The sequence below is a fragment of the Drosophila serrata genome, unplaced genomic scaffold, assembly GCF_035046125.1.
Source record: "Drosophila serrata isolate PLE 108 unplaced genomic scaffold, ASM3504612v1 contig_276, whole genome shotgun sequence".
Lineage (NCBI taxonomy): Eukaryota > Metazoa > Arthropoda > Insecta > Diptera > Drosophilidae > Drosophila > Drosophila serrata.
This window is the reverse complement of record NW_028257174.1, coordinates 2406864-2429071: the sequence shown is the minus strand read 5'-3', so window position 1 is coordinate 2429071 and position 22208 is coordinate 2406864. Positions and strand designations below refer to the sequence as shown.

Here is a 22208-nt window from a genome sequence, read left to right as displayed (position 1 = left end):
GAAATATAAATTTTAAGAAATTCTTTTTTCTCAAGCGACTTTAATCATAATTCAGGTGAAACTTTATGGAGTTATTCTTCGCTCTCCGGTTGGCAGAACAATTGTGTTTGCCCAGTAACCGAAAATATTTCGCCTTCTATTGTTTGAGTTTTTGGCCTGAATGGATACCGAGGCTCTCGGTTTCTGTTGGTGAAAATGGCTTCTTTGGTTTTTGACGGCGTCTGGCTGGTCCGCCGAATTGCCTCTCGATTAATTTCACGCTTGTCAGCAGCACTGACACGCCCAGTTTGGGGAAAAACCCGAGATAACCACCGAGACCCAGTTGCCACCCCCAAGGGCTACACTGTGTTCGTGTTCGCGTGTGTGTGTGTGTGTGTGTGTGTGGAAAATCCAGGGAAAATTCGAGGCGACCGAGTCAGCTCGGCAGCAAATTTGCTCTTCATTAGCGGACCTGGCACCGGCCCACCCCTAACAGATGGGGTCAAAAAAATAGGTCTAGTAGGGAAAACTTTATATATTCAATGGATTATTAAAAGCATATTACTATCCTTGAATTTTATTTAATAAATAGCAAGTTTTGAAAGCAAACCTCTTTATCTAAAGATCTCGATAAGTCCTTAATTGAATCGATATTTTAAAATATTTTTATATGACAGTTTTTTTTGGCTAATTAAACTTAAAAAATTTCATAGTTAAGTCAATAAAGCAATAATTTTAATTTGGAAAGCTGTCCTGTGCTTGTTTTTATCAAGTTAATAAATCTGCATACTTAATTTTAATTTGAGAAAAATTACAATTTTTCTTAAATTTTTTTTTTGACAATTTTAACGATTTTAACCCTTATAAAATTTTCAAAAAATTCGAAACTTGTATTTTTCTGCCGGAGATGGCTAAAAAGTATTGCCTGTTGATGCTGATCAAGAATTTATATGATTTGTATGGTCGGAAATGACTCCTTTACTTAGTTACAAGTTTCTGATGAAAATATATATCTAGCTCTTTAGGATCTATAATTTTGACCCCAACTGTTTTTCCCCACCCTTCCCCCACACACACAGAGAACCACGATGCCTTAAGCATGTGCGTGCCTTTGGCTTTGATTTTGATTTTATTAAGTCAATGACACATCTGTGGTCTCCACCGCCAAACCCCAACTCTGGAACCCACAGCCCCCTCCCCTAACCACTCCCAACCCCTGCTTCTTATCACCCCCCAACTCCTACCCCAACCCCAAGCACCACCCCTTTGCACATATCTTCTCCAGCTTCTTTTGCTTCTTCTTCATTCCGCATTTAACGAACTGTAACTGCTGTCAATTTGCAGTCGCTGACTTTTGAGCTTTACGAGTGTGCGTGTAACTTGGCCAAAATGGGGGTGGGCTTGGGGTAAGAAGGGGGGAAAGTGGGGGAGAAAAAGAAGGCCACAAACAAAGACATAATTTCATACTTACACTTCAGCAAAAATATATAAAAGAAAAGTAATAGGAAAACTATGTAGGTTTTGAAATGCTTCAAAAATTATAACTAAAAGTTTATAATAAAAATTTTAACCTACCATTAATTCATTTTTTGTATTGCTTTAGCATTTAAAAGCACGGTATAAATTTGTAAACCCTAAATGCCAGAAATCATAGTTTCAAAAACTCATAACTAAGCCAAAAATCCATTAATTTTAGTTCGGGAAACTGTCTTATGTTAGATTTTATTAGGTTAATAAATCTGCATACTTCATTTTAAATTAAAATTTTTCTAAATTTTTTTGACAATTTTTACGATCGAACCCCTTATAAAATTTGGAAAAAACTTTTTTTTCTGCCGGAAAAAGCTAGAAAGATTCCCCTGCTGACGCTGATCAAGAATATATATGATTTATAGGGTCGGAAATGTCTCCTTCCCTTTCTTTTAAGCTTCAGACTGAAGGTGCAATCACATTTTTTAATCGATATTAACTATATTTTTATATGCAAATTTTACGACAAATCAAAATTTAAAAAATCCATAATTTAGCCAAAACAGCATTAATTTTAATTCGGTAAGCTTTATAATGCTAGTTTAGGCTAGCTTAATAAATCTGCATACACAATTTAAAATTATAATAAATTTAAAATTTTATCATTTTTTTTTGTTTAATTTTAATGAAATAGCCCCTTAAAAAAGTTGGAAAAATTAAAAAATTTTTTTTTACTGTCGAACATGTTTAAATCGACTTGGCTCTTCATGCTGATTATGAATATATATGATTTTTAGGCTCGGAAATGCTTCCTTCATAATGTTTTACGCTTCTGACTGAATTTTGAATACTTATTTCTGCAAATTACTGAAAATTTCGTATTTTTCCAAGTTGTATCAATTTTATATAACTAATTACTTAAATTAGAGCATAGAGTTGAATATATTTGAACTGCTTTTAAACATAAGCTTAAAATTATAGAAGGATTTATACATGTCTTATAGTTTTTCTCTTCTTCTGTGGGTTTGCTTAGAATTTTTATACTATTTTCTGTCTCTGTACATCACTTTTTATAAAATTACTTAATTTTATTTTTTTTTTCTCTGCACATTAGAAGTTGTCTGTCTGTAACATATACTCTCCGCTTATTTTCTGGTGTCGTGTGTGTCTGTGTCACCTGACAAATGCCGAAACGTGACACTTGCCAAGAAATTAGATAAGTTAAAAGTTCGTTGTCTTGGCCAAAGTTGAGCTTAGAGTGGCAACTTCTAGGATTCCCTTACTCTGTCTCTCTCTATCTCCTTTCTCCCCTTCTCTCCCTCTCATTCTGTATATCTTTCCTGTGCCTGAGAAATATTGCCTACTTTCCAGGGCAGCAGCTTAAAGTGCTTAAAATGTCCGCAATGCAATCGCAAAAATTTGATAAGAGAAATTGTTGCGCTAAACGCTCTCACTTCTTTCTCTTCCTCTATTTGTATGTATATATATCTGATATATAAGGAGATATATATACACATATATATGTACTCCTACTGCTGCTGATGATGATGATGAGTTGGAGCAGTAAAAACTTTGGCATCCCAAAGAAAATGTAATTAAATGCTGATGATGCTGCTGCTGCTCTGCTGCTGCTGTGGCAAGGGAAAAGTGTGCGGAAAAGTGGAGAAAAGCCGGCAAAAGCGTCACTGAACAGCAACTGGGGAGGCTTGAACAGCAAACTGGGCGACATTGTCGTCTTGGGAATGCCGCCGGGAATGTTGGGGCATAGGGACGTTTTGCGGGGTGGCTGCCAAACTTGGGTCAACCAGTGGCCCAAAGGTTGGTAGCTGTGCTGCCAGTTACTCAATTTCTTAATTCACGCAACCCGAAACGTGTTGATGGTGTGTGTGCACTGACAGAAAATAGTATATCCAGACGGGAATTAAAATAAGAATTTAGTATGATTTACTAAGTTTTATAGATTTATTCAAGTTTGAGAAATATTTATTTATATATTTATCTAAAGATATCAAATAGCTAACTCTAGCAGCTTAGGCCTTAGGTAAAAATTTGGGAAAGTGAATTAAATATAGTGAATATTCACATAAAAATAAATGTAATAAACAGTTAAAGAGGCAACTAAGCTTAACAAAATTTATAAAAAAACTAAAAACAAGAGAATTCATTTAATAGAAACCTCTTAGATCTAGAATTCCTTCCTCGCAATACTTTCAAGTCTAATAAAAATAAAGAAAGCAGAGACATTCTTAAGAATTTAGCTTAAATTTAGCGAATTAAAACAGTTTAATGTAATTACTATTAAAAATTGGGGGAATGTTAAAAAAGGAACTCATTCACAACTCTTATAAGACATTATTTCTTGTATTAAGCCATACAAATATATTTTCCGTGTGGAACACTATGCATCAGTGAAGAGGGGGTGTCATGGTGCTGTTACTGAGGTGAAAAGGGGTGAATGGAAGTTGGTGGGCTAATGGGAAACGGGAAGGTGAGCCAACAGGCCAGGCATTAAAACGGCCCGAGCGTCCCATTTCAATTAGTGTGCATTACAAATGAAGTTTGGGAATAGCGCAAGCAGACGACGACTACGACTACCATGCCGCCCATGGCACCCAAGGGGGGCTCAAGCAACAGAGACAGAGTAAGAGTGAGAAAGAGAAACAGAGAGAGAGAAGAGAGAAAGGGCAACGGAGGCAATCAGTTTGAACTCCGGAATTAATAACTATTTGGCCAAGCTTTTGGCTAAACTTGGTTGAAAATGCAGAAGCTTCAACGGGGAGGGGTTAAAACTTAGCACAGAGTCATCATCTTGGCATGAGATATTAAAGACGGAGATGGCTAGATATATATAAATATATATAGTTATGTGGCTCTTGGCCAAAAACGTTTATACTGTGGCTATTAAAATTTCATAAATTATATATATTTGCTGTGTTTCCTCTGGATGGCAACTTGAAAGCTAGAGTGATGGCATGTTCTTAATGCCTGACTAATGAGTAAAATTCTTAGGCTACTTGTTTACTATTTGAAAGCGATTAAATATGGATTTTAGTAGGAAATTTAATTGAATTTCTATCAAAAATATGTTGGATAGTTTCCATTAGGTATAGAATTAATTGCAATCCATCTTTTAATGTTTTGAATTGCGGAATTTCAGCTTGAATTACAAGTTTTGAATATTTGTTTAACATTGTCAATGTTACCTAAGAAAATTCAGCTCTTGCACTTCTTTAAAGTCCTTCTGGCAGCTCCAACCATTCTTTAAAGCCCATCTGGCAGCTCCTTCAATTCTTCAAAATCCATCTGGCAACTTTAACTTTTTTTAGAAGCCATCTGGCCGCACTTAGCCCTTCTTGACCTTCCCTTTTTAAATTGGAATTCCATTCGCGTCTGGCAATGACAGTGCTAGATCAAATGCAATACAGCGTATGGCCTTGCAGAGACCACGCCCACTCTTCCGACCCCTAACCACCCGCTGCCGCCGCCCCCTCTTAGCGTTACGCCCCTCTCGGCTCTGTGAGGAGCTCGTGTCCTTGCCACTTGGCTGAGCGCGAGGACTTTGCATTCGGTTTTCGCATCTGCATCAGCTGCATTTGCATTTAGCATTTAGGATTTGCATTTGGGTTTTGGCCACGCTTGCCGCCACCTGAGCTAAAACGGGAACTTGATTGTTGCCACAAACACGAAGGCTGTCAGCACCATTTGCGCATATCCTTTAGGCCTTCTCCACACTCAAACATACACACATTTCCGGCCATTCCGCACTTAATGGCTTGGACATGCGGCTTATATTATGGCCTTAGACTTGCATTTCGAAACATGAAATAAATTTAAGAACATAGGCTTAGAGATAATTAAGAAATGATTTTGATAGTGAATTTATATTTAATTTAATTTTCATATTCAATTCACAGATCTGCTCATCGAGATGCTGGGCGTGCTGGCCAGCTACAGCATAACGGTGAAGGAGCTGAAGCTGCTCTTTGGCACAATGAAGGCCACCAATGGCAAGTGGCCACGGCACTCGGCCAAGCTCCTGAATGTCCTGCGGCAGATGCCACATCGCAACGGGCCGGATGTCTTCTTTAGCTTTCCGGGACGCAAGGGATCGGTAAGTGGCAACTAAAATAGAAATGTTAAGATACATGCTAGATATCCTTTGTAGAGGAAATTTACACCAATGATTTTCAACAACTATTCCAACAAATAGCAAAATTATTTAAAATGTATTTTCTTTTGCAATATTTTGTAATATTTTCCATTTTTCCATTCAAAATCCATAGAACTCCCTACATTTGTCTCCTTTTTTCATCTCTTATCAGAGTATAAGCCTTTATGAAATGCCTATTTCCTGTTCAAACTAAATACTAAATATGGAATGTGCGCTATCTAGCTGATGTGTTATATATATTTTTTTTTAATTGAATTCTAGTTTAGGCCAGGCAATATCTTTTGTGTCGCTTGCATTTTTTATTGAATGCAACTGGCAGGAACAAAGGCCCATAGGCACACAAACACTCATTCGTTTATATATTTGTACTATGGCTAGAATGAGGTCTCCAGGGGTGTACCTAACGTACATAGCGTCCCATGGACATTTCCGGGGGCTTTTATTTTATTGCGTCGCACTTAAAATGAATTCGAAATGTGGATGTCCTGCTGTCCCAGAGTGTGTGTGTATGTGTATACTTGTGCTTGACCAGTCCACTTTATCGATGTGTCCATCGTCCCATAAACGCATAAAAAATGCCATAAAGTGAATTGGAAGTCAAATGCGAACATGGTCCAATAAAGAGTCGCGCTATCGCGGAGGAGGTGGAACACAGCATCCCTCTCTCAATAAAAAAAAGAATACAGCATCCTCCTATCCATCCATGGAATAACCTTCATATCCTCACATCCTCTCATCTAACGTTTGCCATCATCATCGTCGCATTCCCTCTTTTGTGCCGACTTTTCACGCATTTGGCCTTTTTTAATTTTCGTTTAGCCAGCTTTTAGGCGACACTATTTCCCCCTCACAGCGGGAAAACTCATCCATCCATTGCCCATTTAACCGCCGATCAGCGATCCACAAGCACGCCTAATGTCATTGATGGTGCTGATTGCAACAGGACGGGATTCGATTCGTATAATGAGATTTTCGGAAAGCCAAAACCCAAAATCACCAGGGCACCATTTCAGTTTTCTCCATTTCCCCAAATTTCTCTCCCTCGACTTTGCTGTCACAGGAATGAAGGAAGACGAAGGCACAGCAAAAACAGAAAGTGCATTCTGAGAGACTTTTTTAATTCAACCAACAGAAAATATTAAAATTTAAACAATATATAAAATATAAGACAAAAGAAAATCATTTAATTGAGTGAAGTTCTTAAATTATTAGTTGTTGGAGTAATAGTTAAGAGCTGTTGGTGTAAATTTGAAAAAGTTTTTAAAAGCCAGTGGAGTAAAGTTATTCCAACATATTCTTAGACCCAAATTTAGATTGTAAATTGTTTATATTTTGATTGGTTTTTCTTCTGAGCACAATATACGTAATATTTTTCCCAGTGTTCGTTGAAAATCGAAAACTGTTGGAGAAAAAGTGGGCAAAATGGAGGCGTGACATGGCGGGACCAGTGGCTGCCGCCTGTGGCAGTGGTGCAAAGTTGCTGCAACCGCAGCAAAACTCTCTCTCTAACAGTGTCAGCCTTTGTCACGTCCGCCTGGCCTTAACCCATTTAGCCGGTTTTTCCTCGGGTTTCTCGGGTGCTGCTCGCAAGTGGCATTGCCACCACGACCACCCGCCCCCTAGTTAACCCCCATTCCAACCCTCACCCCCTTCAAGGATGGCAGACCGCAGGATAAGTGCAAAGTAAATGAAATTTGATCTTTGTGAGAGAGCGTGAGAGGGTCAAAGTTCAAGAGATAAATAGATGATGAAATAACGAAGCAAATAATAAATATAAATAAATCATGGAAAAGCAAATCATTCTTGATTAAATTATGGCAATTAATCAACGAAATAGAGCATCATATAATTTGTTTATTAATGAAATGCAATTAATCAAATAAAAGCACACCAAAATCTACACAAAAACTAAATAAATGGCAATTAATAAGACTTAAAATATAGCTTCAAGGCTCAAGTGGTTAATTAAAGTCAATAAAATAATTACAAAGACAAATTATAAATGACATTGTGACAATAAAATGCCAAAATATTGACTTAAATTTACATTTTAAATGCTCATGCCCCATAAAGATAACTGCCTTTGCCTTTTGTCTGGTCCATCAAATGCATAAATAGTTATTATCTGATTGAAGATGATTTACCTGAGATGCCTCAAGCGGATAATGTCTTATGCATTTCCATAGAAATAATATGTATGCATTGTCACACATTTTCCCACCCACCAGCTGGAGTGGAATTTATGAACTGCCTGCCAGCAAATACCATTTGTTGGCTTAGAGTTGTGGAACTCCTTTGGCACAAATATATATATATTTGTATGTTTATATGTATAAATCGTACTGATGATAAATCAAATGTGCTCATTTCCTTTTAATTCTCTGTCCATTCCTGTTGCGGCTTCTTCTGTGCAAATTTTCCCTGTGCTTCCTTTTTGAATTTCTGGAATGGCTTTGAGGTTGTGCCACAGGAAATACATTCGTGTGTAGTTTTGCCAAGTGGAATGCCACAAGTTTTCCCCCCTTCTCTCTCTCTTCCTCTGTTGAAAGCTTATTCAAAAGTATTTCCTGTGATTTATTTAGTTCCTTCAGAGTGAGAGTCTCTCTCTCTGTCCTGCGGTTTTTCTTTATTAGGGTCTCTTACAAGTCAAACGCAAGTCAATAGGTCGGCTTATTCATGTTAATTACCCACGAAATGTTTTCATAATTGTTGTATAAATCCAACTGCAATTGAAACTAATTGATTTTTGTCTTGATTTTCACTTTTAGGCCATGGTCCTGCCGCCTTTGGCCAAGTGGCCCTATGAGAACGGATTCACCTTTACCACCTGGTTCCGCCTGGATCCCATTAACTCGGTGAATATTGAACGGGAAAAGCCATACCTCTACTGGTGAGTATCTAGATTAATTTACTGATGTGCTGTAGTATTTAATAAATAACTAGTTACTTATTTATCTTTAATAATTTTCTATAATTTTCTCTCTCTAGCTTTAAGACATCGAAGGGCGTGGGCTATACGGCGCACTTTGTGGGCAACTGCCTCGTTCTCACCTCCATGAAGGTCAAGGGCAAGGGCTTTCAGCATTGTGTCAAATATGAATTCCAGCCACGAAAGGTAAGACCTGTCTCTATTTATAAATTTATGAGTATATAAATATATGTTCTTTGTTCTCCCTTTCAGTGGTATATGATTGCCATAGTGTATATATACAATCGTTGGACGAAAAGCGAAATCAAGTGCCTCGTTAATGGACAGCTGGCCTCATCCACAGAGATGGCCTGGTTTGTTTCCACAAACGATGTGAGTATATGGATTTAATAAATTATTTAAGCATTTAATACAAAAAAGAATATTAGATTGAGATATCCATATGCCTTATTATATTATTTTTAGATATTATTTGTAAGATCTTAGCTGCCAGAAAACGTATTAAATTGTCAAGAAAGGTTATGAGATGCTCGTTAATAAATTGAAAGCAAAGATTAATAAATACTAATAGTTATTTAGTAAATATTAATCAAATTAAATAAATCAGTAAATTTAAATACGTAATTTCATAAATTAAATAAATAAAAAAGTAAAAGCTTTCAATGTATTAATATTAATATGAATATAAAGTATTTATTGTTAAATTTCTTTCCTTTTGTTCATGCATATTTATACATTTCTTTTCCAATATTTTGTGATGAATTGTTAAATAATTATTATAAAATTTTGCCTATTTTTTTAGCCCTTTGACAAGTGTTACATTGGAGCCACGCCCGAGTTGGACGAGGAGCGCGTGTTCTGCGGCCAAATGTCGGCGATTTACCTGTTCAGCGAGGCTCTGACCACGCAGCAGATTTGCGCAATGCATCGCCTGGGACCCGGCTACAAGGTGAGTCCTTTCACTTCCTCGGGACATACGGGGTTGTGTTGTTGTTCTGGGGGGTGTTCAATCAGTGATTGATCACATCCTTGCACCACCAAAGCGCACCACTCTGCACAGCCGAAACGCCGCAGCAGCAGCAGCAGCAGCTAAAACCTTGTCCTTGTCTGTACAGAAATAATGTGATTTGTTTATACGTATCTATATATATTTATATATATATCTATTGCCGTTTCTCTTTTCTTTTTGCTCTTTTTTCTCTCTCTGTCCGCTGCACCGCTAAAAAAAAAACTACAAATTTGCACTGAAAAATTCAACACCAAAAATCACAACAAACAAATGCAAAAAAATTATACGATAAAAAACAGTCGCAGTTTCGATTCGACAACGAGTGCTATCTGAATCTGCCGGACAATCACAAGCGGGTGAGTCACTTTCAACTCTTGCCAGCAACGGCCTTGGGGGCTGCAACGACCTTGCCGGTTGTGGGCGGCAGCACTGGGAGTGGCAGTGGCACAGGCACCGGCAGCGATGCAGCAGCCGCAGCTGCAGCAGCAGCAGGGCAGCAACAGTTGCAGCTGCAATTCCAGATCCTGGCCGCCGAGCAGGAAGCGCGAGCCATCGATTGGTCCGATGAGAGGTTGGATTTGAATGCGGCATTTGTGAAAATTCGAGCGGTACTCACCGCTCGCAATGCGGTGACCTTGGCCAGTAATAGTAGCAGTAGTAATACTGCCTCGACAGCAGCAGCAGCCGCTGCAGCAGCAGCAGCAGCAGCAACAGCAGCAGCTGCAACATCAGGAGCAACATCCTCCGCGGCAGCAGGCACACCTACGACTGAGGACACCCATCAGCAGCAGCAGCAGCAGCAACATGCAACACAGGGCGATGCCAGCGATCCGCTTGGTCATTTGCCCACCGGAAATACTTCTTTCGGTATTTATCATTTGTTTATTTTTTAATTTTTATTGCTTATGATTTATTTTTACATATGTGTATATTAATTTTGTATTTTTTATTTATGTGCAAAGCAGACCAACTGCGTCGCATGTCCAGCGCCAGCAATCTGAGCTCCCTGATGGCAACCGCCGACACTGAGGAGGTCAACCAGCTGAAAGCTGTAAGCAAATGTTTTATTTTTTATTATTTTTGTTTTTTACCTCTAAGTTTGGCTAATTTTATATTAAGGTTGTTTATTTTTTAGGCATTTATTTGATTTACTTATTGCCTTGGGATCTTTTGTTTTTATCAGTCTTAAAATTCGTTTTCAAGCTTTACTAGTTGAATTTAAAGATTTATTTTCATGCTTTTATACAAATTAATACATAAAATTCATATTTAATTGGTAAAAATTAATTCTATATTTTAATGCAAATTTGTTTCTGTATTAAATTTTTAAAGTATTACGAAATTGCATTGGTTAAAAACTAATTTAATAATTTGAATACATTAATTGTCTTTCTTGAAAATAAATCCATAACTCAAGCACTCGCCGGAATATAAAGTTAAAACTTACGCTTCATTTTTTCCTAAACTTCTCAGCTTTAGTTTATTAATATTTTTAATTTTCTAGTTTGAAAATCAAGACTCTTTTAGTTACAACATTTTCGAGGCAAAGCAATTAAATAGTTGCCGGAGCTTGAAACTTTTTAGATCATCGATTTTTGTGTAAGCAATTAAGAAGTTAGCTGAAACTTTATTTTTGTTAAAATTTCATTACAACCCGTTATGGAGGTAATGGTTATTTTGTATTCATTTATTTCTTTGTTGAAATCAAAAACCCCCCCTTCCCCCTCCGGCAGGAGGTTATTGCAAAAGCTATTAAGAACTTACCGACGGCAATTAAATCGATAGAATCAGTTTTTGAGTACATTTTGCGGGGCTTCTTCTTAAAGTCGTCGCGGAAGTTTATGAGGGGGGCTTGGGAAGTAAATGTAGCGTGCATGGTGTACACTTATCCACCCACACCTGTGCAGGTGTTTTTCACAACCACCTGGAGGAGGCTAGACAAAGGCAGCATCCAAGTAGGAGCGTAGATTGTTTGGGGGGATCTTTGGGTGCGCGCATGTTCCATATTCCTTCAAATGGAGCTGGAGAGATTTCCTTGTGCTTGTGCTCCACATTTCCAGGACACCCGAAACAGCCATTATGTGTAGACATACCGCCCACTTTTCAGTGCCTCCCACCTGTTTCCCCACCCGCCATCCGCAGGTGAAGCAAAGTGAGTGCTTTAGTTATTTTGAATGTTGTTTTTATGTGCCAAATCGGGAGTTGAGTTAATGGGATGGGAAAACACGGCCACACACACATTCACATTCGCATTCGCATTTTCACATTTCCACAACAAACATTGCGCTTTTAAGAGGAAGGCGGGGGCAAAGTTACGAGCACAAGTCTGATCCCCGGCAAAGAAAATGGTGGAGAAAATGTATGCCAGGTGAAATAAAATGTTGCGGCAAACAAAGGCCATTCAACTAGTCAGACAGGGCAAAGCTACAATATATTAGATACACCCCAAAAAATATATATGTATAGCAGGAAAATTTAACATGTTTTTGAGATTATATGTGAGTTTTCCTTTAAGGAAACAATGTCTTATTTTATTTCTAGTTTTCCCTTCCAGAGTATTGTGATTTTAGTCAAAAGCTTGTTACGTAGTGAAGGAATCATTTCCGACCCTATAAATCATATATATTATTGATCAGCACCAACAGGCGAATCTTATTAGCCATCTCCGGCAGAAAAAAAAAAATTGACTAAAATTTTCCTTTTTTTTCATCCTTAAAATAACATTGTTAAAAATTTTAAAAATTGACAAAATTTTGATTTCTTCCAAATTGTAAACAAAGTATGCAGATTTGTTAACCTGTTAAAAAATATAACACAACAGGTACCCGAATTAAAATTAATGCATTTTTGGCCTAGTTATGAGTTTTTTAAACTTATATTTTTCGACAAAATTGCCACATAAATATATAGTTAAAATCGATTAAAAAAAAGAAAGGAAGCTTTATTCGGCATGCCGAAGTTTATATACCCTTGCAAATAGATCTTCGATCAGGTGTAATTAATCCAACATAAATTATGTATATTTATGTAAAAAAAACAATGAACTAACGCCTGTTTTGCCGTTGTGCATTTTCCTCTATTTCTAACGATGGTCTGTATGGCAGCTATTTGATATAGTAGTCCGTTGTTCATAAAATTTTACACAAAATTCTAGATAATTATATATTAGCTACACATCAAATTTGATGATAATCTATAAAAAAGTTGAAAAGTTATACGTTTTTATTTCTTAAAATTTTCTTATCGTTCCTATACCAGCTATATATATGTATATATATAGTCCACCGATTTGCCATGGTCCGAATTATATACTAGTATAATTATATAAAAGAATAACTTCATAGTTTCATTTACATATCTTAAATTTGTTCCAAAACAAATCTCGCACATCTGTGCATATGATTCCCAACTTGTTCTAACATCCCCGGAACGAAGTGACTGCTGCCGGCCACGTCTTAGATACGTGTTGTGTTACAAAAGTTGCAAGTCATTGTTTATTAGTGTTCAAAGTTAGTAGCTGATCATACATACATACTTACTGGTCAACAGATACTTACTGTTCAGAGTTACTTTCTGCTCATATATACTCACTGATTATAGTTAATTAACGTTCATAAGTACTTACTGCTCATAGCTACTTAATGCTCATAGTTAATTGCTGGTCATAGGTAATAACTGATCGTAGTCCTATAAATCGTCTGATTGTTCCTATAGCGGCTATATATATGATCCACCGATTCGCTATGCTCCGACTTATATACTAGTAATATTATATAGAAGAATAACTCAATAGTTTTATTGAAATAGCTTAAATTTGTTCCAAAACAAATCTCGCACATCTGTGCTTATGATTCCCAATTGGTTCTAACCTCCCCGGAACGAAGTGACTGCTGCCGGCCACGTCTTAGATACGTGTTGTGTTACAAAAGTTGCAAGTCATTGTTTATTAGTGTTTAAAGTTAGTAGCTGATCATTCATACATCCTTACTGGTCATAGATACTTACTGTTCAGAGTTACTTTCTGCTCATAGATACTCACTGATTATAGTTAATTAACGTTCATAAGTACTTACTGCTCATAGCTACTTAATGCTCATAGTTAATTGCTGGTCATAGGTAATAACTGATCGTAGTCCTATAAATCGTCTGATTGTTCCTATAGCGGCTATATATATGATCCACCGATTCGCTATGCTCCGACTTATATACTAGTAATATTATATAGAAGAATAACTCAATAGTTTTATTGAAATAGCTTAAATTTGTTCCAAAACAAATCTCGCACATCTGTGCTTATGATTCCCAATTGGTTCTAACCTCCCCGGAACGAAGTGACTGCTGCCGGCCACGTCTTAGATACGTGTTGTGTTACAAAAGTTGCAAGTCATTGTTTATTAGTGTTCAAAGTTAGTAACTGATCATACATACATACTTACTGGTCAACAGATACTTACTGTTCAGAGTTACTTTCTGCTCATAGATACTCACTGATTATAGTTAATTAATGTTCATAGTTATTTACTGGTCATAGATACTCACTGATTATAGTTAATTAATGTTCATAGTTATTTACTGGTCATAGATACTTACTGTTCAGAGTTAATTACTGCTCATACTGCTCATGTCGATTTCCGGTTTGATCTTATAATTCAATAGTAAAGTGGCTTCCCGAAGTTCAGGTCCTTTCTTTGTTTTGTCCTATATTCTTTCTGTGCTTAAAAACTCTTTGGTATTAATTTTCTTTATTAATTTCTAATTTATTTAATGTTTGTGCTTTCTTATTATCATATTCTTTTATTATTATATTATTTCTGAACTAAAATATCGCAAAGAAGTATTTTTAGTAGCAAAATTAATGCAGCCAGCCGCCACAATAAAAAACAAACGAAAGGAAAACATAAAAGAATAAAAAAAAAGAAACAAGAAAATAAAAGCAGCAATAATTATTATAAAACCACCAACACATGAGCACTAGCTTACATGTATGGCACACACACATACATTCTACTCACACACACACACACACACACAATACACAGCCTTTTATGACGGCCAAAAATGCACCGAAGGAGAAGAAAACTCAAAGCTCGAGGAAAATCGAGGAAATTCTGCCCTGAACAAGTAGCTGAAATGCAACGATACGTGTCCTGTATATATATTGTATATTATATATATCTATATTCTGGTACATTTGAATAATATACATACACACATATAAACATAAAGTTGATGTGTGTGTGTGAATTGTTATGACTTGGCAGAGAGTTTATTAGAAATTTTGCAACAGAATTTTATCAGGACACAAAAGGCCAGTCGGAACTTCATAAAAGTAAATTTACGATAAACTCAAGTCCTAATCTCGCTTCACTGAAGATTTTGTCAAGTAAAACCAAAAATGGTTGTAAATTTTGTGCAAATTTATTATTTATCTAACAATTTCTCTTGGATTTTCTTCAATTTCAAGACCTAGTTTCTTTACATTCAATATTTATTATTACACAAATGAATAAACTTGGAACTCTGCTGGATTTTAAAGGCTTTAAAGTTCCGGCTTTAGCTTTTTCCTCTAGTCACTCTGTTGTGTGTGTGCTGTTTGTATTTTTTCCTATATATATATTATTTTTTTATTGTGAGCTAAAGCTAAATATATAAAGACATAAAGCCAGGTTCATCGAAAAATCCCTGGAATACCGGCTGCCACACTCGATGACTCGCCGAAAGCCTGGCCTAATCCCTGCCAGCTCTCTTGTGCTCTGTTAGCCTCAATATATATATACTATAATTTTAACCTATATATAAATTTATATATATTTATCTGTATCTGTGTATCTTTGACTAAGACACCTCTCTGGCTTCATCCCAACAGGTGCTGTACGATGGCAAACTATCGAATGCCATTGTGTTCATGTACAATCCGGTGGCCACCGATGGTCAACTGTGTCTGCAGTCGTCGCCCAAGGGAAACGTTTCCTATTTCGTGCACACACCGCATGCCCTCATGTTGCAGGTAAGTTTAGTGAAAGTTCAGTGCAAAAAAATGGAAGAAAAACCAAGACAAAAATAAAATGCGAAAAGTAAGCCCAAGGAGCCGTACGTCCCTGGGAGCAGCATAAATTCCATGCAGAAAATTTTACGACACCGGCGCATGCCTTGGCATTTCTTATTAGCCCAAGGTCCGAGGCCCCGTTTCCTCCGGAAGGCAGGCAGGCTCCGGATGGAGCCAAGGTCCAAGGAAAATTATTCAATAAATTTTGTAGTAATTTCTTGTGCAAACAACACACAAATCATAAGAGAGAGAAGTAGAGAGAGCTGGGGAGGGAAGAGAGAAGCTTGGAACGTGTCCCGTGGCTGATGACAGCTTGGGCGATTAATGGACACCAGAAACTCCGACCCAGAACTCAGAGTCTCGGACTTGGCAATGATTAAATTGAAATTTGGTTTTTGCAGGATGTGAAGGCCGTGGTCACGCACTCGATACACTGCACCTTGAACTCGATTGGAGGGATACAGGTGCTATTTCCACTATTCTCTCAGCTGGATATGGCCCACGAAGGCCTAGGGGATATCAAGAGGGATCCCACGCTATGGTAGGTTTTATACTTTTTAACTTAACATTCGTATCTGATTTTAAACATTATGTTCTTATCTGTTGTTTTGTTTATAGCTCCAAATTGCTGGGCTTCATTTGTGAACTGGTGGAGACCTCGCAGACGGTGCAGCAGCATATGATCCAGAACCGGGGCTTCCTGGTCATCTCGTTCATGCTGCAGCGCTCCTCCCGCGAGCATTTAACACTGGAGGTCCTTGGATCCTTCCTTAACCTCACCAAATATCTGGTCACCTGTCTGTCGGCCAATAGCGATTTGCTGCTCAAGCAGGTAAGTCATTATGACTATATATTATATAATATATATATTATTATAAAACCTATGCCTGCGCCTATGTTAGAATATGTTATGTGTATTTACGTTAAGATAATTCGATCGCGGACCACGCTGCGTATGCGCTATGTCGAAGGCATGCCGTGTTTAATATATTTTTTTTTGTGATGTATGAATTTATGAACTATGTATTATATGTTAACTAAATAACTAAGTTTGATGTAAGTTCAAATTTTTTTGGGGGGTTGGTGGTTAGCATGCAAAACAACCCCAAAACAAAAAAATATATTGCAAAATAATCCCCATTTGGTTTACAACTTTTGTTACGCGTTCTCGTTCACATCCAAAAAGAAAGAAACAAAAAATGCATAATATTATATATATAATATATATGTTTATGATATGATAATAATCCCCATCGATTGCTAACCGGGTGGCATGTTAACCCAACTCTACGAAAAAAAAATCTATATATACAACAACAATAGAAGAAATCCCAAAAATGATATGCGAATTCGTCTCGTTTGTTGCTTTCTCTGTCTCTATTTCTCTCTACCGAAAAACACACATATTCTATCTATCTCTATCTATCGCACTCACTGTGTTTTGCCTTTTGTTGATGATGATTACAATGGTTAAAATGATGATGATGATGTTGATGATGGCGCACACAGTTGAACACAGGCCTGCGTAATCCTTTCAAAAAAGTAAACACAACCGTAAACAACTGCTCACATTTCTCGTTATAAGTAACTGCACTTGAGAATCTCTTAAGCAAATATACTCGTACTCGTACTCGTACTCATATACTCACTCGCATAAATATCTATGTATATATATATTCACTTCTTTCATACAATATATATATAAAACCAACGTACATATATAGTATGTATCTCACAAGCGTATTTTTGTTTGTTTTGAGCCTTTTGCCAGCCGTCAAACCGGAAAATATTTCTCCACCATGAAAATCCCATTGGTTGCCCATTGAATTTTATAAACCGCTTAGTTTAAAGGTGGAACAGAGTGCCTTTGTTCTACTACTTAAGCTGGGCAAACATATACATACATATATGTAGGAAAATTGGTTTTTTATCTCAGTGCGACTTGTGTTCAGTTTAGTTTCTTTTTATTTTCCTATGTTTATATTTTTGTATATTCTTTTAACAGTTTTTAAATCTTAAAAGAGTAAAAAACCAGAAAAAATTTAATATATAAGAGATCTTCTTTAAAGTTTTGTTTTAAAATTATCAATTTGAATCAATTAACATTGAACAACACTGTTCTGCCAGAATGTTTTGCATGTCCGTTTTCGCGCACTTTTTCCTGCATGTCCTTGAAGCTTAAAGAGAAGCTTTATTATTGGCTGAAAGCAAAAATTGTTCCATTCCTGCGTTCCGTTCTATTGCAATCAGTTGCTGCCATTCCATTTGCGTTCCATACTGTAACGTTTCGTTTGCACTTTGCACTTGCCTTGGCACATCGCACAGCACCGCTTCGCTATACGCTTCGTTTCCTGCTATCTCGAAAATTAAATGCGAATAATCAAAATTAATACTTTCCCTAGCCAGAATCAGCAAGACAAAAAAAAAAATGTGAAATGCCAAAAAGAAGAAATATTAACTACAACTTAACTGTCTTCTTCTACTTTTGTCTGCTCTCTCTTTCACTCTCTCTCTCTCACTCTCTATATATACTATATCTCTCTCTCCCCTGCGCTCTCTCTCTCCCTGTCTCTTTCACTTCAACCACTCCTCTCCCACACGTTCCACACTCATAATCGCGCTTCTCCATTCCAAATTCCAAAAAAAACCACATCCTTGCTTCTTGCTAATTGTGATCGTTTATCGATAACTATTCAATGCGCCCCATTTCGATACACACACAAAAACACACACATGATAACAACAACAACGACTACAATATATATTAACAATTTTAACAACAACAACCGAATTTATAAAAATCAAAATATATAAAAAAACAACATCTCAACATGAACAACAACAGTTCTACCAGGTGAAGCTCAATTCTCGAATTCTGTGTACTCTCTGTACTTGCATATATTCCAAATACTCGTACTATAATCAATGTAACATAAACCAGTATATACGTTTCCGTTTCCGTTCCACTGTTCCATACCGTTTCGTTTCATTTTGTGTGTTTGTGTTTAGCGTAATTTGTTGAACATAACTCGTTACTCGTATAACTTGTATTGTGTACATAAGACTTCATCTCATCATCAGAGCAATGTCGCATACCGTTCATCGATTTCTATATATATTTATGTATATGTATATATATATATATATATTCATACCTCATGCAGCTATTCATTTCATTTCGTTCCGCTCCGCTTTGTTTGCCCCTGAAACCGCAACGATAAACCGCATAATCTTATTAACTCTGAGGGGACCTTAAGCGAAAACCTCAAAGAACCCCGAACCAAAAAAACCCCCATAGTCAATCTCAGCCATTGGCTTGGCTTTACCCCCTTGGCTTTTCTGGTTCCGTTACCACTTTCCTTCACCATTTCCAATTTTCCCACCTCCTGCTGTTCCTCACTCAATTTGTTCAATGTGTCATTTGGATAATTGAAGCCAAAGTTGTGTTCACAGCACCGCATCGCACCTTCCTAATTGCTCGCCTCGCATATCTCCTGAAACATATATATGTATATGTATATATATCCATATCCATTCGCCCTTGTGTCCCTTTGCAAAATGAATAAATTTCAACTGGAGTGTAATAAAAAATAGTTGAAAACCAGAGCACAGAAATTTTTCGTGGCACCGAAAGGTGCTGCATTTTTATTTTTCATGTTTTTTTTTTTACATTCGTTGCACAGCAGCTTTTTAATTGGGAAACTTCTCCGGCTCTGGCTCCGGCTCCGGCTCCATCTCTGGTACTGGCTCTAGCGCTCTTGCCTCCTACTCTGTGTGAGGATTCTTTGGGGGATGCTTTTTGTGGGGGGTGTGGAGAATGTTTGGGGAAAATCCTTGTTGCATTGTTGCCAGAGCGCCATGGGAACAACATTGGCGAACATTGGTTTTGACAATCCAACAAGTTGAGGCAAGGGCTTAACAAGTTTTGTTTTCTGGGCCCCGGCCAAAAGGCAGATGAATGAAATTAAAGCGGATTGCAATTCCCTTTACTAGCCAGACAGAAGTTGCTCTTAACTGGATTACGTTCACATATATATTCAGTGCACTTTAATGCCACAGATTGAGTGACTCCTCGAGTCGATATTAAGCCAACTGGAAGTTTCAATTACCAAATGAACACTAAATGAGCTCTCAAAAGTGCCACTGGACATTATTAAAACTAAGTTCCAGATAGTTATAGTTATCTCTCAGACTCTCTCTCTATATATATTAATCATAAAAACCAACCCACATCATTTCCATAAGCCATTTTGTATGCATAATACAACTTAATATATATGTTTTTTACTCAACCAAATTCTAGTCCTAACTTAGTCATAACTTTATATTTACTGGAAAAAAGTAAAAATAAAACTATAGCCTAGCTTAGTCTAGCCTAGTTTTAGTTTAATTTAGTTTAGTTAAGTGTTATTAAATTCCCCTCTTAACTTTTGAAGCTAACCAAAAAAATCCTCATTGAAAACCGGAATGCAATTTGTTTCGTTTCGTTTCATTTCGTTTCGTTCCATTCCGTTCCGTTGCATTCCGTTGGAATTTGATTTTATGTTCTCGTTCTGAATGCCGTTTTGCTGTTTGCTGCATGTGTTTATGTTGGGTTCCCCCGCCCAATAACTACTACCAAAAACCCAATTAAATATCAACATCAACTACAACAACAATCCTGACTACAACAACAACCAACAAATAAATAAAAATAAAAAAAAAAACAAAACCAAACTCATGTTTAAACGTATGTATACCGAAATCAAACTCATTTAAATACTGCACTTGACATATATATACCCTTTTGGAAATATATATAATATATTCACACGCTTAAATCCTCTTAAAAATCCCCTTTGACTATATCTATCTTACTATTTGAATCTATTACAAACTATATATCCTATACTATATACACTACTGCCACACACCGTACACACACCCTTCCTTTTCGAGCGAATTAAAAAAAACCCACACACAACGACACAAGAACACCCTTTTTTATCGATTTGTACGAGGACAGCATAAGTTACTTGACTAATTCCCCGCAGTTGTTCTGTTTCTCATTTCTCACGTGGCAGCTGCTGGACCATGTCCTCTTCAATCCAGCCCTGTGGATCTATACGCCGGCGAATGTCCAGGCGAGACTGTACTCCTACCTGGCCACCGAATTCCTCTCGGATACCCAAATCTATAGCAATGTGCGAAGGGTGAGCACTGTACTTCAGACAGTGCATACCCTCAAGTACTACTATTGGGTGGTAAATCCAAGGGCCAAGAGCGGTATAATACCCAAGGGATTGGGTAAGTATTGGGGGAGGGATCTCTAAAATAACTAAAAATTTATCACTATTGTGAAAATCAATGAAAAATCGATAACTAAAGTGTTTGATATCGAATTTGATATCTTTTACTGCGAAAGTCTTCTTCTTTAAAATGTTTTTAACTTTAAAGGTATTTTTCAAGGGTAAAACCCTTATTAATAGATAAAATCTATAAATCAATCTATAGCTTTTATAATTTGATAACTACCTTGAAATCATCTTCTATTAAAGTATTATTTATAATTATTTTATCTACCAGAGATACTTGTTAAATTGAATTTGAAAAGAATATAATTTCATAAATTTTAATATTTATTTAATATCAAACAAAACACTTATCGAACTCTTATGGATAGTGATTTATAGGAAATGTCTAGAGTTAATAATTAAATATTAAATAAGATTCTTTAAATAATTTCTTTAAATTTCTAAAATTGCATCTTTAACTTTCTCCCCCCTCACAGATGGACCACGTCCTGCGCAGAAGGATATCCTGGCCATCCGTGCCTATATCCTGCTGTTCCTCAAGCAGCTTATTATGATCGGCAACGGGGTCAAGGAGGATGAGCTGCAGAGCATACTCAACTATCTGACCACCATGCATGAGGTGGGTAAAAGATCCAAAAAATTACCAAGACAGAACCTCTCCTCGTCATAGAAGAATACCCTTTAATCTTTCTGCCTTCTCTTTTTCTTCTCTTAATTGCAGGACGAGAACCTGCACGATGTCCTGCAGATGCTCATCTCGTTGATGTCGGAGCATCCCAGCTCCATGGTACCTGCCTTCGATGTGAAGCACGGCGTGCGCAGCATCTTCAAGCTGCTGGCAGCCGAAAGTCAGCTCATCCGGTTGCAGGCCCTCAAGCTGCTTGGATTCTTCCTGTCACGCAGCACCCACAAGTGAGTGTTAAATAATTAATAACTAAAAGTACCTATTTATATTTTAAATATATAATATATTATATTATATTTTCTGATGCTCTAATTATATCTCTTGCTTTTATTTACTTTTGTATTTTCCCTAGACGCAAGTACGATGTTATGTCGCCGCACAATCTGTACACTTTGCTGGCCGAGCGTTTGCTTCTCTATGAGGAGTCCCTCTCCCTGCCCACATACAATGTCCTTTACGAGATCATGACGGAGCACATCTCGCAACAGATCCTGTACACACGTCACCCAGAGCCAGAGAGCCACTATCGCCTGGAGAATCCAAGTGAGTGTTTAGATATTTATAAAAAAAAACAATTTAAATAGAGAAGATGCACATTTCATATACAATTTCGGAGAGTAAACTT

At 37.0% G+C, this 22208-nt stretch overlaps 1 protein-coding gene across 27 annotated transcripts in view; it reads left to right on the top strand.

Moving 5' to 3' along the window:
- The window catches only part of rg (A kinase anchor protein rugose), a 235809-nt gene that overhangs the window by 186536 nt on the left and 27065 nt on the right, over nt 1–22208 (top strand). For 9 of the 27 annotated variants that reach the window (XM_086835501.1, XM_086835498.1, XM_086835479.1 and 6 more), the window contains 14 exons: nt 5364–5560; nt 8389–8510; nt 8609–8735; nt 8802–8921; nt 9352–9498; nt 9858–10425; nt 10524–10609; nt 15425–15565; nt 16006–16145; nt 16223–16436; nt 20638–20890; nt 21375–21517; nt 21620–21810; nt 21936–22126. In XM_086835501.1, the coding sequence (XP_086691627.1) occupies nt 5364–5560; nt 8389–8510; nt 8609–8735; nt 8802–8921; nt 9352–9498; nt 9858–10425; nt 10524–10609; nt 15425–15565; nt 16006–16145; nt 16223–16436; nt 20638–20890; nt 21375–21517; nt 21620–21810; nt 21936–22126 (2640 nt within the window). The remainder of the gene's footprint in view (nt 1–5363; nt 5561–8388; nt 8511–8608; nt 8736–8801; nt 8922–9351; nt 9499–9857; nt 10426–10523; nt 10610–15424; nt 15566–16005; nt 16146–16222; nt 16437–20637; nt 20891–21374; nt 21518–21619; nt 21811–21935; nt 22127–22208) is intronic. The other 18 variants (XM_086835499.1, XM_086835493.1, XM_086835497.1 and 15 more) reach the window with 3 other exon arrangements.